General features: G+C 42.1%; 1 protein-coding gene across 1 annotated transcript; it reads left to right on the top strand.

The window, feature by feature from the left end:
• Positions 1-3,382: 3,382 nt before the first annotated feature.
• hsd11b1lb (hydroxysteroid (11-beta) dehydrogenase 1-like b) lies at positions 3,383-7,992 on the top strand. The gene is made up of 7 exons (XM_041841282.2): positions 3,383-3,583; positions 4,974-5,104; positions 5,310-5,421; positions 5,536-5,627; positions 5,773-5,866; positions 7,097-7,262; positions 7,738-7,992. The coding sequence occupies exons 1-7, from the start codon at positions 3,502-3,504 to the stop codon at positions 7,913-7,915; spliced, it is 855 nt and encodes a 284-aa protein (XP_041697216.1). The 5' UTR covers positions 3,383-3,501; the 3' UTR covers positions 7,916-7,992.
• Positions 7,993-16,701: the final 8,709 nt, after the last annotated feature.

Below are 16,701 nucleotides of genomic sequence, written 5' to 3'. Positions count from 1 at the left end.
CTAGAATACAACTAGACCTGGTCAAAACCACCTAGAATACAGCTCGACCTGGTCAAAACCACCTAGAATACATCTCGACCTGGTTAAAACCACCTAGAATACATCTCGACCTGGTTAAAACTACCTAGAATACAACTAGACCTGGTCAAAACCACCTAGAATACAACTAGACCTGGTCAAAACCACCTAGAATACAACTAGACCTGGTCAAAACCACCTAGAATACAACTAGACCTGGTCAAAACCACCTAGAATACAACTAGACCTGGTCAAAACCACCTAGAATACAACTAGACCTGGTCAAAACCACCTAGAATACAACTAGACCTGGTCAAAACCACCTAGAATACAACTAGACCTGGTTAAAACCACCTAGAATACAGCTCGACCCGGTCAAACCCACCTAGAATACAACTAGACCTGGTCAAAACCACCTAGAATACAACTAGACCTGGTCAAAACCACCTAGAATACAACCGGACCCGGTCAAAGCCACTTAGAATAGAACCCGACCTGGTTAAAACCACCTAGAATAAAACTAAACCTGGTCAAAACCACCTAGAATACAACTAGACCTGGTCAAAACCACCTAGAATACAGCTCGACCTGGTCAAAACCACCTAGAATACAACTAGACCTGGTCAAAACCACCTAGAATACAACTAGACCTGGTCAAAACCACCTAGAATACAACTAGACCTGGTCAAAACCACCTAGAATACAACTAGACCTGGTCAAACCCACATAGAATACAACTAGACCTGGTTAAAACCACATAGAATACAACTAGACCTGGTTAAAACCACCTAGAAAGGACGTTCTAGTCCCCCCTGCCTCAGACCCTCACACCTGTACACCCACCTTGAGGTCGACTCCCATTTCAACTCAGTCAATTCAGGAAGTGAGTTCAAAATTCAGTATTTACCAAATCAAATTATTGGGAAACTTAATTCATCAATGGAATTTGAATACATCCCCTGAATTGACTGGATTGAAATTGAACTCTCTGCAACCATGACACTTACCTGTCATTATTGTGGAAATGTTCCCTGCCTTGTGTCTCATCCAATGGGAGAAGGACTACCAAGGTCAGAAGTTTGCTAAAAGTGTGAAATCTGTGACTTAGATCGACTAGGCTTTTGTAAACAGTTCAAAGCTTGCATCTATTTATTTTTCTTTTAAAGTAACTGTCGAACATTTCCAGATTTCTATGAAATATGACAATTCATTACTTACAATATGAGTGAAATAGTTTTCCTTCCAAAAAAAGGTAATTAAATACAGCTTTTCTGTATTGGAATGGTGTGGGCATATACTGGTCATTACAAATATGAACGCGAGTAGGCCGCTGATTGGCCAGCTCTTCCTCCTCAGGAGTATGACAGCATACTCTATAAGGAAATAGCAAGCATTTTTTAAACTGTCTGTTTTAGATACAAGTTTGAGGTGGGGTTTTGAAGTGTTTATTTTTCTCCAATTTATGCTTTGGCCACAAATATGAGTATAGGACGAGTCAACAACATTATTTGGCTTAACAGAATTTTAACTTTTAAAAGTGATATTTTCACTCGACAGTTACTTTAAGAAATGAGATGAAGCAGCAATGTTTTATTTTTCTTATCTCTCTGTTCTACTTATTTTAAAACACATTTAGCTGTCAATTTTATTTATATATTCTGAAATAAAACATGAATACAAACTTTGTACCGGGGCAAAAGCTTTGATACAATGTATTCCCAACTGATGGTTGATGACTTGGTTACTATGGACAACAGAATCAGTGTTTTGTTTGGCTAAGGAAGTAGATATTATCAGTGAAAATGACCTATGTTAATGTTCAAATGTGTTGCTTGAATAGTGCAAGAAAATTTTTTTATTTAATAGAAATTCTAAACAATTGCCAAGATTTGCCTGCTCATGTTTCAGAATCACCCACACCAGCTGACCTCAAATTTTAATTTGAGAGGAATTGTTTGACTTAGCTACTAGTTTCATGAGTTCAGAGAGTCATGTTTAAGACATTTTGGATTACAATCAACCCTTAGTCATGGTTGAATAATCTAATATTTCTGTCATGTTGTTAGACCGCTGTGACCCTAACTGTACTTACTTTTTGTAAATACCTGTAATGTGTGACGCATTTTAAAAAATACTGTAAAGATGCTTTGGTGTGATTTGCTCTTCCTGTTTGATGTTGAATAATGTTTTATTTAGTCGATTGCAGCAATTGTTGGTTTATTGTTGTTCCCCCACTAGTGGCCAATTTACTTAGCATTTAAACCTTTTTTTCAATAAGGAATTAAACATAAAAGGTAATAAAACCGTTTCATGTTTCTAGCTTAGTTTTTGTTCTTTGTTCACCTCAGAAATGAACAGGTGTAAAAATGTCCCTTATGTGAATGCTTTTGTAAAGCTGCACATAGGTTTTAATGGGGCTATTTATCCACACTAAAAAGGTTGATGTTGAAATTGACTTTTGAAACAAGCAATTGTTTAGAGAAGTTGAACAAAATGTGCATTTATCTTTATATTAGGGTGACCGGTGAAGGTTCCCTACCAGTAGTGGCATTTTGCCAGAGTAACGTTTTACAATGCCTAGAAGGCCCTAGATAATTCAATTTAGTTTAAAAGAAATGTTCTCTCAAAATGTCACTTTTAATTTAGCTCTCAAATTCTACATCAATGTAGAGACTTGTTGTCCTCCTCTCTGTCGTTCTCACAGTGTTTGCTAGCTATTAAAACCATTCATTATTTAACCATGCCCATGTCCGTGGTATTCAAAAGCTCTGTTTGGGAAAATATCTGCATTTTCTCTCCTCCCTCTCCTTCATTGTGTAGTTTACAGGACTGTCAAGAGCTTCAGAGGAAATATATTGACCATGTTATTTTGCTGCTTTCTGCAAAAGTGTATTATTTAGTAAGCTTATAAGTGTTCAATTCTCAATTTTGTCTGTTTGTGTAACAACACTATCATGGATAATAAAATATATATTTTTTGCACAAGGTGTGTGTTCCCAGCTCCTGGTACATAGCGTAGCTCCCATATTCCTGTTCATGAGAATATGGTGAGAGCTAGAATGATTATAAGGAAGAGGGTACTCAATTACATTGTGTATGTGCCTATCTGACATTTAAAAAATACAAATAAACGTGCCAACTTTACAGTCAAGACATAAACCTTGGCATCTGGGCTAGCTGGCTAGAGTCCTAGTTTCACTGCCCCTTTAAGGCAAGACAAGTGGTAGGCTAGGCCTACCATAAATATGAGGTGGAAGGCAATAACCACTTTGTCCGCAGGTTGTAGCAGTGTGATCACAGCATGCTTTACAGAACTTGGTGGAGTTTTTAGAATAACCTTCCGTGACTTTTGTTATTAGATAGCCTAAAACCTACAATTAGATCAACTAGGATATTGGCACATGCGCAAAATTGTTTTACCAATTAAGGTCACGTGTCTTACCTGAGCGTCACCTGCGGCACTGAATTGAAGTCAACGTGATTATGCAGGTCCCGATGAAGACCAAGTTTTTCATTTTTGGAGTTTGCCTAATGGCAGTCCTCTGGAGGGACACGTTTGATCCAGGTGAGTCCTCAAACAGTGCTCCATAGGACAGGCAGACAACACACATTTTTAGCTCATTTAAGGTTTTGTTGTTCATTTAGATTTCCCCCCCATCCAAGAAATTGCTGTAATTTTCATTTCCCAGTGTTCTATAAGCTTTTACCTTTTTTCATTTCAAGTTTTTTAACTAAATTAAGATTTCATGCACTAGATTTAACTATTGTCATCATTTAACAATATAATCAGAAAAAAAAAACGTTGACATCAAATGGGACACCACTCACTTTCTAATCTGAGTGCTTTAACCACTATGTGTACAGTTTCAGGCCACAATGGACATTAGTCACTTAATGACTACAGATATCCATTTTAATATATCTAGACTGGACTGTGGAGACTTGGTAGATTTGAAGGTTAGGGCAGACATAACTGAGTGTGAAATAAGGTCAGGATCTACAACTTCATGGATCATATTTAATCTTAATGTGTTACAGTATAACACTTGCCATCGATAAAATGCAATTGTACTCGTCCGTAGTTTATGCCTGCCCATACCATAACCCCACCGCCACCATGGGGCACTGTGTTCACAATGTTGACATCAGCAAACTGCTTGCCCACACAACGCCATACACGTGGTCTGCGGTTGTGAGGCTGGTTGGACGTACTGCCAAATTCTCTAAAACGATGAACATTCAATTCTCTGGCAACAGCTCTGGTGGACATTCCTGCAGTCAGCATGCCAATTGCACCCCCCCTCAAAACTTGAGACATCGTGGCATTGTGTTGTGTGACAAAACTGCACCTTTTAGATTGCCCTTTTATTGTCCCCAGCACAAGGTGCACCTGTGTAATGATCATGCTGTTTACTCAGCTTCTTGATATGCCACACCTGTCAGGTAGATGTGTTATCTTGGCAAAGGAGAAATGCTTATTAACAGGGATGTAAACAAATGTTTGCACAAAATGAGAGAAATAATCATCTTGTGCGTATGGAAAATTTCTGGGATCTTTTATTTCAGCTCATAACACATGGGACCAACACTTTACATGTATTTCAGCTCATGAAACATGGAACCAACACTTTACATGTATTTCAACTCATGAAACACGGGACCAACACTTTACATGTATTTCAGCTCATGAAACATGCGACCAATACTTTACATGTATTTCAGCAAATGAAACATGGGACCAACACTTTACATGTTGCGTTTATATTTTTGTCCAATATTTAATTGTATGTGATGATGACGATGAAGTATTTAACACAAATTTGTGTCCAACCTTAAAACACCGCTATTTTATTATAGTCACTGTGATATGATCTTCCTTTCTCATCAGTAGTCTTCCTCACCCCAAGCAGCCTGACTGACTGACTGCCTGTCCGTCTGTCTGTCCCTCCCCTCAGAGTCTGTTCGTTGTGCCAGGGTGCTGGTGACTGGGGCCAGCACGGGCATCGGAGAGCAGGTGGCATACCACTACGCCAAGATGGGCGCCCAGATCGTCATCACGGCCAGGAGGGAGTACGCCTTACAGAAGGTTTGTGGATCTCTCTGTGTCCGTCTCTGTCTATCTGTGTCGGTCTCTGTGTCAGTCTGTGTCGGTCTCTCTATCTGTGTCTGTCTCTGTGTCAGTCAGTCTGTCTGTCTGTCTATGAACTTCTATCCTTTCTACTGTCTTATGATGACCAGATAGATAGTGACAGCCTCTTTACCAGTGTGTCATTGCTCCCTCTGTCCTGTAGGTGGCAGCGAACTGCACAAGCCTGGGGGCCCAGAAGGCGCTGTATGTGACAGGGGACATGTCCCAGGCCTCAGACCCAGAGAGAGTGGTGAAGATGGCTGTCGAACTACTGGGTAAGGACTGATCACTAAGAATACATTCAGTCATATTGTGAGTATGTATTATGTTATGTTAGAGATTCATAAGGCACATTAGTCGACACTTGTGCCTGTTTCTCTTTTTTGCAGGAGGTCTTGACATCCTGGTTCTAAATCACATCGGATCCACCCCATTCGCCATGTGGAACGGAGATGGGGATCACGTCAGGGAACTGATGCAGGTACGCATAGTTTATTTTTCATTTTAGGCTATACTTGTGCTCAAAGCAATGTTGGAATATAAATATTTGTTTTCTTCTTCATATTAGGCTATACTTCAAGCCTATTCTATGAGTGTAGTTTTTTATGTGTTGTTGTCTTCCAAAGTTGAATTTCCTCAGCTACGTGAACATGGCTTCAGCAGCTTTGCCAGTACTGGAGCAGAGTGCAGGGTCTATGATCGTAGTGTCCTCTCTGTTGGGTGAGTACACATCACACACCCTTATACAATACAGTCTTACACAGATAGCCTTATACATATAGTCTTATACAGATAGTCTTATCGTGGAAAACTCTAGTCCTTCCAGTCAGATCTGGCTTTGTTTTCTGATGGCAATCTGTTGCAAGGTGGGAGTGCTCCACCCCACTCCTCAGAAGTGTACGTTTCCTTGATCTGTCAATCGTCACCTCTGACCCAGCCCACCTTGGCCCTCGGCCAATTACAAGGCCAGGCTGACTATTATTTTCCTAAATTGGAACTCCAAACACTCCCTGGTGTAGAGAATGCGTAGATGCCATAAAACCATTAATTCAACTACACCATAAAGCTGTGTGTCTAAGGCCATAAAGGGTTGAACTTGAGTCTGTGTCCTGTTCGTCATTGTGCCAGGTACCCAGAGAGATCGTCCCTTATATAAACCGGCACCTTCATTTTTGGAGTCCATCACCAGTTGGTGGCGCTCTATTTTTCACTTATGCAGATACAGTCTTATGCAGATACAGTCTTATGCAGATACAGTCTTATGCAGATACAGTCTTATGCAGATACAGTCTTATGCAGATACAGTCTTATGCAGATACAGTCTTATGCAGATACAGTCTTATGCAGATACAGTCTTATGCAGATAGTCTTATGCAGATACAGTCTTATGCAGATACAGTCTTATGCAGATACAGTCTTATGCAGATACAGTCTTATGCAGATACAGTCTTATGCAGATACAGTCTTATGCAGATACAGTCTTATGCAGATACAGTCTTATGCAGATACAGTCTTATGCAGATACAGTCTTATGCAGATACAGTCTTATGCAGATACAGTCTTATGCAGATACAGTCTTATGCAGATACAGTCTTATGCAGATAGTCTTATGCAGATACAGTCTTATGCAGATACAGTCTTATGCAGATAGTCTTATGCAGATACAGTCTTATGCAGATAGTCTTATGCAGATACAGTCTTATGCAGATACAGTCTTATGCAGATACAGTCTTATGCAGATACAGTCTTATGCAGATACAGTCTTATGCAGATACAGTCTTATGCAGATACAGTCTTATACCAATGCAAACTACACTAGTAATCCTTATAGGAGGAATACAATTAAAAACCTGTCCTTCTCAGTCTGAAGTACTCAGACAAACACTGTGGATACTGTGTGAACTCACCACCTTTCTCTTCTCCCTCTGTCTCCCCCTCTCTCCACTACAGGGAAGATAACCACTCCGTTCGTGGGGCCCTACGCGGCCACCAAGTTTGCAGTGAACGGTTTCTTTGGTTCCATGCAGCATGAGCTAGCCATGCAGCGCAGCAACGTGTCTCTGACCGTCACCACCCTGGGCCTGATAGACACAGACTCAGCCATGGACAAAATCAGGTTAGTCACAGGAGCCATTTACAATTGGGTTTTCAACAGAATAAGAGATTTGTGTTCTACAACTCTCATCTCTTCCGAATAGATTCATGACATCAAGACTGGTTGTGCTTGTGACATTGAATAACTGGTCTTGTAAGAGAAACATTACATTAATGAGTTGTATTGAGTGATTGTGTTATGGTAGTTTGATATTTCTGACGGTTCAGTACCTGCTACATTTATAGTAGGTCTTAGTTAAAGTGTAATGGGGAGCTAAGATAAAACATTACAGTAGGTATAATTTAGGTTTTATCAATGTGTCGTTCTTTTTTTATTCAAACCAGGAAGTCCCATTGAGATAACCTGGTGTGCATTCGAAATTGCATCTAGTACTGTACTATATAGGGAATAGGCAATTTCGGATGGAGTCCTGATTACAGTGTTTATAAACACCCTGCAGGCAGCATGTCTTTAAATGTTTCTCTGCCACCTCCAGAGGGTACACCAACATGACGGCCTACCCAGCCAGCGATGCTGCCCTCCACCTCATCAAGGCTGGGGCCACCCATCAGAAGGAGTCATTCTACCCTGGATACATCTACTTCGTCTGCCTGTGCAGAGACTGGTTCCCCTTCTTCAGAGACATCATCATCCAGAACTCCTACACATACTGAAGGAGCCACCATACCCCTGGTTAAGGAAGCACCTAAGCCTACAGTAACATGTGTGTCCTCAGGCCGAGAATAGCAAAGCACCCTTTACTGGCTCAAACAGCTGGCTTACCAACCTTTAGTAAACTTTGGAGGAAAAAATTGTTTGACCAGAAACAATGCTATTTCACAGTAAACAAATTAACAGTACGGCACTTACACAAATGACTGATGATTGGCTGAGAGAAATGTATAATAAAAAGATTGTGTTAGCTGTTTTGTTAGACTTCAGTGCAGCTTTTGACATTATTGATCATAATCTGCTGCTGGAAAAACGTACGCGTTATGGCTTTACATACCCTGCTACATTGTGGATCGAGAGTTACCTGTCTAACAGAACACAGAGGGAGTTCTTTAATGGAAGCCTCTCCAACATAATCCAGGTAGAGTCAGGCATTTCCCAGGTCAGCTGTCTAGACCCCTTACTTTTTTCTATCTTTACTAATGACCTGCCACTGGCTCTGAGTAAAGCCAGTGTGTCTATGTATGCTGATGACTCCACACTATACGTGTCAGCTACCACAGCAAGTGGAATCACTGCAGCACTTAACAAAGAGCTGCAGTCAGGTTCACAATGGGTGGCAATAAATAAGTTAGTATTGTATTTGGGACAAATCATTCACTAAACCCTAAACCTCAACTAAATCTTGTAATGAATAATGTGGAAATTTGTGTAACCCTAGATTGTAAACGGTTATGGTCAAATCATATTGATGCAACAGTAGCTATGATGGGGAGAAGTCGGTCCATATTAAAGCGCTGCTCGGCCTTCTTAACAATGCTATCAACAAGACAGGTCCAACAGGCCCTAGTTTTGTCGCACCTGGAGTACTGTCCAGTCGTGTGGTCAGGTGCCACAAAGGGACTTAGGAAAATTACAATTGGCCCAGAACAGGGCAGCACGGCTGGCACTTAAATGTACATGGAGAGCTAACATTAATGATATGCATGACTATCTCTCCTGAATCAAAGTACAGGAGAGATTGACTTCCTCACTACTTGTATTTGTGAGAAGTATTGACATGTTGAATGCACCGAGCTGTCTGTTTAAACTACTAGCACACAGCTGACACCCATGCATACCCCACAAGACATGCCACCAGTGGTCTCTTCCCATTCCACAAGTCCAGAACAGTACTACATAGAGCCATGACTACATGGAACTCTATTCCACATCAAGTTACTCATGCAAGTAGTAAAATCAGATTAAAAAAAAAAAATAGATACAAATACACCTTATGTAACAGCGGGGACTCACACACAGGCACAGACACATGCATACACACACACGATAACATACGCACTATACACACACGTACACATGGATTTTGTGTTGTAGATATGTGGTAGAGTAGTGGCCTGAGGGCACACACTTAATGTGTTGTGAAATCTGTTGTGAAATGTAATGTAATGTTTTTTAAATTGTATATATCTGCCTTAATTTTGCTGGGCTCCAGCAAGAGTAGCTGCTGCCTTGGTAGGAACTAATGGGGATCCATAATAAACCCCTAGGAAGAGTAGCTGCTGCCTTGGCAGGAACTAATGGGGATCCATAATAAACCCCTAGGAAGAGTAGCTGCTGCCTTGGCAGGAACTAATGGGGATCCATAATAAACCCCTAGGAAGAGTAGCTGCTGCCTTGGCAGGAACTAATGGGGATCCATAATAAACCCCCAGGAAGAGTAGCTGCTTCCTTGGCAGGAACTAATGGGGATCCATAATAAACCCCAGGAAGAGTAGCTGCTTCCTTGGCAGGAACTAATGGGGATCCATAATAAACCCCAGGAAGAGTAGCTGCTGCCTTGGCAGGAACTAATGGGGATCCATAGTAAACCCCCAGGAAGAGTAGCTGCTGCCTTGGCAGGGAACTAATGGGGATCCATAATAAACCCCAGGAAGAGTAGCTGCTGCCTTGGCAGGAACTAATGGGGATCCATAATAAACCCCCAGGAAGAGTAGCTGCTGCCTTGGCAGGAACTAATGGGGATCCATAATAAACCCCCAGGAAGAGTAGCTGCTGCCTTGGCAGGAACTAATGGGGATCCATAATAAACCCCAAGGAAGAGTAGCTGCTTCCTTGGCAGGAACTAATGGGGATCCATAATAAACCCCAGGAAGAGTAGCTGCTGCCTTGGCAGGAACTAATGGGGATCCATAATAAACCCCCAGGAAGAGTAGCTGCTGCCTTGGCAGGAACTAATGGGGATCCATAATAAACCCCAGGAAGAGTAGCTGCTGCCTTGGCAGGAACTAATGGGGATCCATAATAAACCCCAGGAAGAGTAGCTGCTGCCTTGGCAGGAACTAATGGGGATCCATAATAAACCCCCAGGAAGAGTAGCTGCTGCCTTGGCAGGAACTAATGGGGATCCATAATAAATACAAATACAAATAGCTACTAAACAGAGTGGGCGGGGTTAGATTAGGGGAGAGTTTTTCAGGATAAGATAGATATACTGTATAGTATAGTGTTCACCCACTCTGCCCAGATTGGCTGAAAACGTGCTTGGTGATGATAACATTTCAATTTATTTGTATTTTATTTAACTAGGCAAATCAGTTAAGAACAAATTCTTATTTACAATGGCGGCCTACCAGAAGGCAAAAGGCATCCTGCGGGGACGGGGGCTGGGATTTAAAAAATATTAGAATAAATATAGGACCAAACACACATCACAACAAGAGAGACACCACAACACTACATAAAGTCAGACCGAAGACAACAACATAGCATGGCAGCAACACACGACAACACAGCAAAGTAGCAACCCAACATGAAAACAACATGGTAGCAACACAACATGGTAGCAACACAACATGGTAGCGGCACAGACAACAGCACAAAGGCAAGAAGGTAGAGACAACAATACATCACGCGAAGCAGTCACAACTGTCAGTAAGAGTGTCCATGACTGAGTCTTTGAATGAAGAGATGGAGATAAAACTGTCCAGTTTGAGTGTTTCCTGCAGCTCGTTCCAGTCGCTAGCTGCAGCGAACTGGAAAGAGGAGCGACCCAGGGATGTGTGTGCTTTGGGGACCTTTAACAGAATGTGACTGGCAGAACGGGTGTTGTATGTGGAGGATGAGGGCTGCAGTAGGTATCTCAGATAGGGGGGAGTGAGGCCTAAGAGGGTTTTGTAAATAAGCATCAACCAATGGGTCTTGCGACGGGTATACAGAGATGACCAGTTTACAGAGGAGTATAGAGTGCAGTGATGTGTCCTTTAAGGAGCATTGGTGGCAAATCTGATGGCCGAATGGTAAAGAACATCTAGCCGCTCGAGAGCACCCTTACCTGCCAATCTATAAATTACATCTCCGTAATCTAGCATGGGTAGGACGGTAATCTGAATCAGGGTTAGTTTGGCAGCTGGGGTGAAAGAGGAGTGATTACGATAGAGGAAACCAAGTCTAGATTTAGCCTTAGCCTGCAGCTTTGATATGTGCTGAGAGAAGGACAGTTTACTGTCTAGCTATACTCCCAAGTACTTGTATGAGGTGACTACCTCAAGCTCTAAACCTTCAGAGGTAGTAATCACACCGGTCAGAAGAGGGGCATTCTTCTTACCAAACCACAACCTTTGTTTTGGAGGTGTTCAGAACAAGGTTAAGGGCAGAGAAAGCTTGTTGGACACTAAGAAAGCTTTGTTGTAGAACGTTTAACACAAAATCCGGGGAGGGGCCAATTCCTGGCTTCTCCCTAATCCAAGGCTGTCCTACCTTATCAGTGACTGAAACCAGAATGTTGCCCTTTGCCTCCCTCCTTAGGCATATTCCTGGAACGGAGCCAGGTGTTAAACATAGTTCAGACTATAAGTTAAACATGGTTAATTACAACATGACGGGCATTGGGACTGAGAGGTACAGAAGAAAGAGGCTTGGAACAGAGCCAGGAAATGGACCTGAGAATGGGCCTATAATGTGTGAGAACTGCCTGCTATGTGTATATGTTTGAGAAATTGATTATGGACCTGCCATGTTTAAGTATCGATTGATTTCTTTAAGAATAAACAGAGCAGAGCCAGGGCTTGGTCCCGCCACTATTGTAGAGGGAAGAGAAGTCAGATATCGCCATTGTTATAAAATAAGGAAGTGGGCGAAGCGGTCAAGAGGTGAAAACTGGAGATGGTGGTGGAGGAACCAAAGAGGGAGGGATTAAGTAAAATGATTAAGGATGAAACTGTATATAAACTGAGAGCTGAGAGGTGGAAAGTTAGATGCTCTGCAGACCACCTCGGCCCTATTATCTGTGTAATAAAGTCTATCTTAATTCTACAAAAACTCTGAAAGTACTTTGTGTTCGACTGAGGACAAAGACAATTTTCTACATCACAGGCAGTGGCTGAGATAGCAGATGTTCTGACTTTATACACTGCACTCTTTGAGAGAGGTAGTTAGCAAACCAGGCCAAAGACCCCTCAGAGACACCAATACTCCTTAGCCGGCCGACAAGGATGGAATGGTCTACCTTATCAAAAGTTTTGGCCAAGTCAATAAAAATAGCAGCACAACATTGCTTAGAATCAAGGGCAATGGTGACATCATTAAGGACCTTTAAGGTTGCAATGACACATCCATAACCTGAGCGGAAACCAGATTGCATACCAGAGAGAATACTATAGACATCAAGAAAGCCAGTCAGCTGAATATTGACAAGTTTTTCCAACATTTTTGATAAACAGGGCAAAATAGAAATTGGGCTATAACAGTTAGGATCCGCTTGATCTCCCCCTTTAAATAAAGGACGCACCGTGGCTGCCTTCCAAGCAATGGAACCTCCCCAGAGAGGAGAGACAGGTTAAAAAGGTCAGAGACAGGCTTGGCGATGATAGGGGCTGCAACCTTAAAGAAGAAAGGGTCTAAACCATCTGACCCAGATGGTTTTTTGGTGTCAAGTTTAAGTAGTTCCTTTAGCACCTCGGACTCCGTGACCGCCTACAGGGAGAAACTTTGTAGCAGGGCAGGGGAAGAAGAGGGAGGAGCATCGGGGCTAGTCACATTAGAAGGACTTGGAGATGAGGAAATGTTGGACGGGCAAGGAGGCATGGCTGAGTCAAATAGGAATCCTGACTTAATGAAGTGGTGATTAAAGAGCTTAGCCATGTGCTCTTTGTCAGTAACAACCACATCATCAGCATTAAGGGACATGGGCAGCTGTGAGGAGGAGGGTTTATTCTCCAGGTCTTTAACCGTTTTCCAGAACTTCTTGAGGTTAGACCCACAGAGAGAGAACTTCTACTTAAAGTAACTAGCTTTAGCCTTCCGGATAGCCTGAGTGCACTTATTTCTCATTTGCCTGAACGAGAGCCAGTCAGCCTGAGTAAGTGTGTGCCAAGCCTTTCGCCAAATTGAATTCTTGAGGTGGAGTAACTCTGCCAGATCACAGTTGAACCAGGGGCTGAACCTGTTTTAAATTCTCATTTTCTTTATGGGGGCGTGTTTGTTAACAATACTACTGAAAATATAAAAAAAGAAGGTCCAAGCGTCTTCGACAGAGGGGATCAAGCTGATTCTATACCAATTTACAGAGGCCAGGTCATGAAGGAAGGCTTGCTCATTAAAGTTTTTTAGCAAGCGTCTATGACAAATCAGGACAGGTCGTTTCACTGAGTAGCCATTACGAACACAGGCTGTAAAACAGTGATCACTAAGGTCATTACAGAAAACACCTGACTGATACCTATTCAGATTATTTGTAAGGATAACATCAAGGACAGTAGCCTTTTCTGGATGTTTGGAGTCATACCTTGTGGGATTGGTAATAATCTGAGAAAGATTTAGGGTGTCCCATTGCTTTAGGACTTGTCAGGTGGTTTAAGCATGTCCCAATTTAGGTCACCTTGCAGGACAAATTCAGACTTAGAGCAGGTAGGGTACAGGCCGGTGCTGATGGTGGACGATAACACCCAGCAACAGTCAACAAAGAGCTATTTGAAAGTTTTATGCTTGAAACCAGCAAATCAAATTGTTTGAGGACAGACTTGGTGGAGACAACCGAGCACTGAAGGTGTTCCTTGGTAAAGATTGCCACTCCACCACCTTTGGAAGATCTGTGTTGCCGAAAAAGGTTATAACCAGAAAGGTTAACATCAGTGTTCAAAACACTCTTTCTTAACCACATCTCAGTAATAACCAACACATCTGGATTGGAGCTGTGAACCCACACTTTCAATTGATAAATTTTAGGTATCGTGCAGAAAGCCCAGGCTTTTATGAGAGCAACAATCAGTGAAGCAGATATCAGAGCACAAATCAGAATTGGGGCTAGCAACAGTAGATGGGCCAGGATGTACGTGCACATTTCCAGATATCATCAACAGTAATACAATCAGGGCGCGGCCGAGGAAAGGGAGAGCTCTGCAGTGTTGATTTGTTATGACATTTGAATGTGCATCAGATGGCAACAAGATCATATTGTACAGCAATTTCATCAGGTAAAATGAATACAAAGCCGGCGAGAGGTGGTTAGAATAGGATGGGAGTCCAAGAAACTGTCACCAATAGAGAGTCAGAGTCTCGAGTGTGGGAACAAACATAGTCTGTCCCACGAGCGGGTAAACAAGCAAGGTCATAGTCAACAAAGCACGCAGGAGTCATGTCGCAAATAGCATAAAGCACAAGAAAAAAATATAACAACTTGGGGCTATCCATCGTAAGTTCAGAGTCACTCACCAAAACAGAGCGTGTGTGCTGGAGGTGAGCGAAAGCTCAGGAGAGAGTGGGGATTGTGGCGGGGGTACCTGTACCAGACAGGGGGAGACAGGCCAGGGCAGACGGTGAACAGATCACCAGGTGGAATCCAAGCAACAGGGCAGCAGGCAACGGGAGTAGGTGTCACACCCACTTGGGAGAAACTTTTTTGGGAGGCAGATTCCTTGTAGAAGATCCCAGCTAGCTACGTCCAAACAAAGTTGTCCTGTGGCTGTTGTATTTTGGAGATTGCGAGGAGGATATCTTCTGATGTTATCAAATCAAAACAACAACTTTTATAAACAATGGCAAAACTGGCATTTTGATCTGAATCTTGCTTTTGGAAAACCGCATTAGTGTCCGACTTTCGGCTGTCCTAGATGCACCTCCCCCGACTTCACTCGACTTTCGTCTACAGTCAGTGGATGGAGCCAGATAGCTGCCTTTCAGAGTTTTGGCAGTTTCATCTCACCAACAAAAAAAACGTACACCAAACGGCCTGTGAGGAGTGCTTCGCGAACAAGCATAACACAGTATAAAAAAACAGAAGTCTTCCTTATGTTATAAAATACATTTTACCAAGACAAATATGATTCTGTTCTGGGTCTCTAAATAATGCTAATTTAACCATTCTCCTATTTGTTTAAAATGTAGTGGTACATTTGTTGTACAGTGGGAAATATTAAAATAAAAGCTTCCAAATTAAACGAACACCCCTACCAGACATGGTTTAAACCATTTATTTTATATGTGACAGTGCTGTCCACTCAGTAGTGCTGAATTTCCAGCCTGGTCACCAGAGACACACGTCGATTTTGGACGTTTGAGAAGGTCCTGAGGACATCTTTTGGCAAACTCCAAGCGGGCTGTCATGTGCCTTTTACTGAGAAGTGGCTTCCGTCTGGCTACTCTACCATAAAGGCCTGATTGGTGGAGTGCTGCAGAGATGGTTGTCCTTCTGGAAGGTTCTCCCATCTCCACAGAGGACCTCTGGAGCTCATTCAGAGTGACCATCAGGTTCTTGGTCACCTGACCAAGGCCCTTCTCCCCCAATTGCTCAGTTTGGCCGGGCGGCCAGCTCTAGGAAGAGTCTTGGTGGTTTCAAACTTCTTCCATTTAAGAATGATGGAGGCCACTGTGTTCTTGGGACCTTGAATGCTGCAGAAATGTTTTGGTACCCTTCCCCAGACCTGTGCCTCGACACAATCCTGTCTCGGAGCTCTATGGATAGTTCCTTCGACCTCATGGCTTGGTTTTTGCACTGACATGCACTGTCAACTGTGGGACCTTATTTAGACAGATGTGTGCCTTTCCAAATCATGTCCAATCAATTGAATTTACCACAGGTGGACTCCAATCTAGTTGTAGAAACATCTCAAAGATGATCAATGGAAACAGGATGCACCTGAGCTCAATTTCGAGTCTCATAGCAAATGGTCTGAATACTTATGTAAATAAGGTATTTCTGTTTTTTATTTTTAATACATTTGCAAGAATTTCTAGAAACCTGTTTTCGCTTTGTCATTATGGGGTATTGTGTGTAGATTGATGAGTTTATTTTTTTTTAAATAAATTTTAGAATAAGGCTGTAACGTAACAAAATGTGGAAATTGAATGGGTCTGAATACTTTCCGAATGCACTGTAGGCTACATTCAGTTTGGATGCTGGAATTCTTTTGGAGTGGATGAACGTGCACAGGTAGCCTACTTTTTGAATTGATTTGTTTAACAATCAGATGAAAATATCATGACTGGTTGTGTTCATAATACATTAAAAGGTAATTATTTTTTAAATTATGTCTTTATTATTAGGCCCATAAAAAATGTTTTACAGCTAATTTCTTGCAATTATACCCATTTTGCCATGGGGTGGAGAGACATTTTTGCAGTTTTAAACGCCCACAAGAAAGGAAGTTCACTTTTTTTCAGCTGAAAGACGATTTATGGAACATGCCAAAACTTTGGAGATAACAATAGATGGCAAATTTAAAGAGACTGGTTTCCCCTATCCATCTGTGGTGAAGTTTTCTCCAAATGCTTATGACAAATCCAGCTCCAG

This window comes from Coregonus clupeaformis, chromosome 21, assembly GCF_020615455.1.
Source record: "Coregonus clupeaformis isolate EN_2021a chromosome 21, ASM2061545v1, whole genome shotgun sequence".
In the NCBI taxonomy this organism is placed as follows: Eukaryota; Metazoa; Chordata; class Actinopteri; order Salmoniformes; family Salmonidae; genus Coregonus; species Coregonus clupeaformis.
This window is presented reverse-complemented; position numbering and strand designations above follow the sequence as displayed.

Coding starts and splice junctions, on each gene's coding strand:
- hsd11b1lb (XM_041841282.2), top strand. CDS start 3,502: ATGCAGGTCCCGATGAAGACCAAGTTTTTCATTTTTGGAGTTTGCCTA. Junction 3,584..4,973: donor GAGGGACACGTTTGATCCAG/GTGAGTCCTCAA, acceptor CCCTCCCCTCAG/AGTCTGTTCGTTGTGCCAGG. Junction 5,867..7,096: donor CGTAGTGTCCTCTCTGTTGG/GTGAGTACACAT, acceptor TCTCCACTACAG/GGAAGATAACCACTCCGTTC.